The sequence below is a fragment of the Dendrobates tinctorius genome, unplaced genomic scaffold (assembly GCF_039654945.1).
Source record: "Dendrobates tinctorius isolate UK_male_01 unplaced genomic scaffold, ASM3965494v1 ptg000127l, whole genome shotgun sequence".
Taxonomy (NCBI): domain Eukaryota; kingdom Metazoa; phylum Chordata; class Amphibia; order Anura; family Dendrobatidae; genus Dendrobates; species Dendrobates tinctorius.
The window spans coordinates 7,538,597-7,540,000 of record NW_027361795.1 but is presented as its reverse complement, the minus strand read 5'-3'; the positions used below and the strand labels follow the sequence as shown (position 1 = coordinate 7,540,000).

Sequence of the window (1,404 nt, the reverse complement as noted above, 5' to 3'; positions counted from 1 at the left end):
CCTGCAGGCAGTACACATATGACGCCCACTGCCCCCTGCAGGCAGTACACATATGACGCCCACTGCCCCCTGCAGGCAGTACACATATGACGCCCACTGCCCCCTGCAGGCAGTACACATATGACGCACACTGCCCCCTGCAGGCAGTACACATATGACGCACACTGCCGCCCTCCAGGCAGTACACATATGACGCACACTGCCGCCCTCCAGGCAGTACACATATGACGCACACTGCCGCCCTCCAGGCAGTACACATATGACGCACACTGCCGCCCTCCAGGCAGTACACATATGACGCACACTGCCGCCCTCCAGGCAGTACACATATGACGCACACTGCCCCCTGCAGGCAGTACACATATGACGCACACTGCCCCCTGCAGGCAGTACACATATGACGCACACTGCCCCCTGCAGGCAGTACACATATGACGCACACTGCCCCCTGCAGGCAGTACACATATGACGCACACTGCCCCCTGCAGGCAGTACACATATGACGCACACTGCCCCCTGCAGGCAGTACACATATGACGCACACTGCCCCCTGCAGGCAGTACACATATGACGCACACTGCCCCCTGCAGGCAGTACACATATGACGCACACTGCCCCCTGCAGGCAGTACACATATGACGCACACTGCCCCCTGCAGGCAGTACACATATGACGCACACTGCCCCCTGCAGGCAGTACACATAACGCACACTGCCCCCCATAGCCGTGTGCCATCGGTGCCCTCACATCTGGGGCTCTGCAGATAAACTTCACAGCCTGCCACCCCGCCACTGCCCCTCCGTCTGCCTTACCAGGTGCGTTTCGTTCCTGAGGATTTCCTGTACGGCCATGGGCTGGTGGCAGGTGCCATCGGTGGCAGGCGACGTGTCGGGCACTGCGCTCCTCCGCACCCGGGGCAGCCATGGCGCATCACGCCGCCACACAACAGAGCGGCCATCCAGCTGCCCGGCAGAGAGCAGAGCCCGCGCTGTCCACACGGAAACCAGAAACAAAAGCGCTCGCAGCCCCGTCCCTGCAAGGAAAGCCATCACCAGGCAGCTATCCCGAGCTGCAGCCAGCACACTGACAGGTACACTACGGCTGGCTGCTGATTGGTTGCTGAAGACGTCACTCTTCCTGCGCCTCTAATTCTATTGGTCAAGAATCTAACAGCGCCCTGCTGCGCTCCGCCCACAGTCAATATTCTAGCTAAGCAGGTGTCAAGCGCGGACGTTCGCCTCTGATTGGGCATTTCATGAGTGGTCACTTGTGATTGGTCTGCCCGACAAGGACAATATTTATATATGTGCCTCTCACGTGTGAAGTGTGAGGCTCCGCCCAGGGCTGGTGTCAGGTACGTGCTCTCTCCCGTGAGGGGCATTAACCCCTTGGGCGCTGGGTTCA

General features: G+C 59.8%; 1 protein-coding gene across 1 annotated transcript in view; it reads right to left on the bottom strand.

Moving 5' to 3' along the window:
* The window catches only part of SORT1 (sortilin 1), a 71,386-nt gene extending 70,273 nt beyond the window's left edge, over nucleotides 1–1,113 (bottom strand). The window contains exon 1 of the mRNA XM_073542467.1: nucleotides 813–1,113. Coding sequence (XP_073398568.1) covers nucleotides 813–1,049 — 237 coding nt within the window. The 5' untranslated portion in view covers nucleotides 1,050–1,113. The remainder of the gene's footprint in view (nucleotides 1–812) is intronic.
* Between the last annotated feature and the right edge of the window lie 291 nt (nucleotides 1,114–1,404).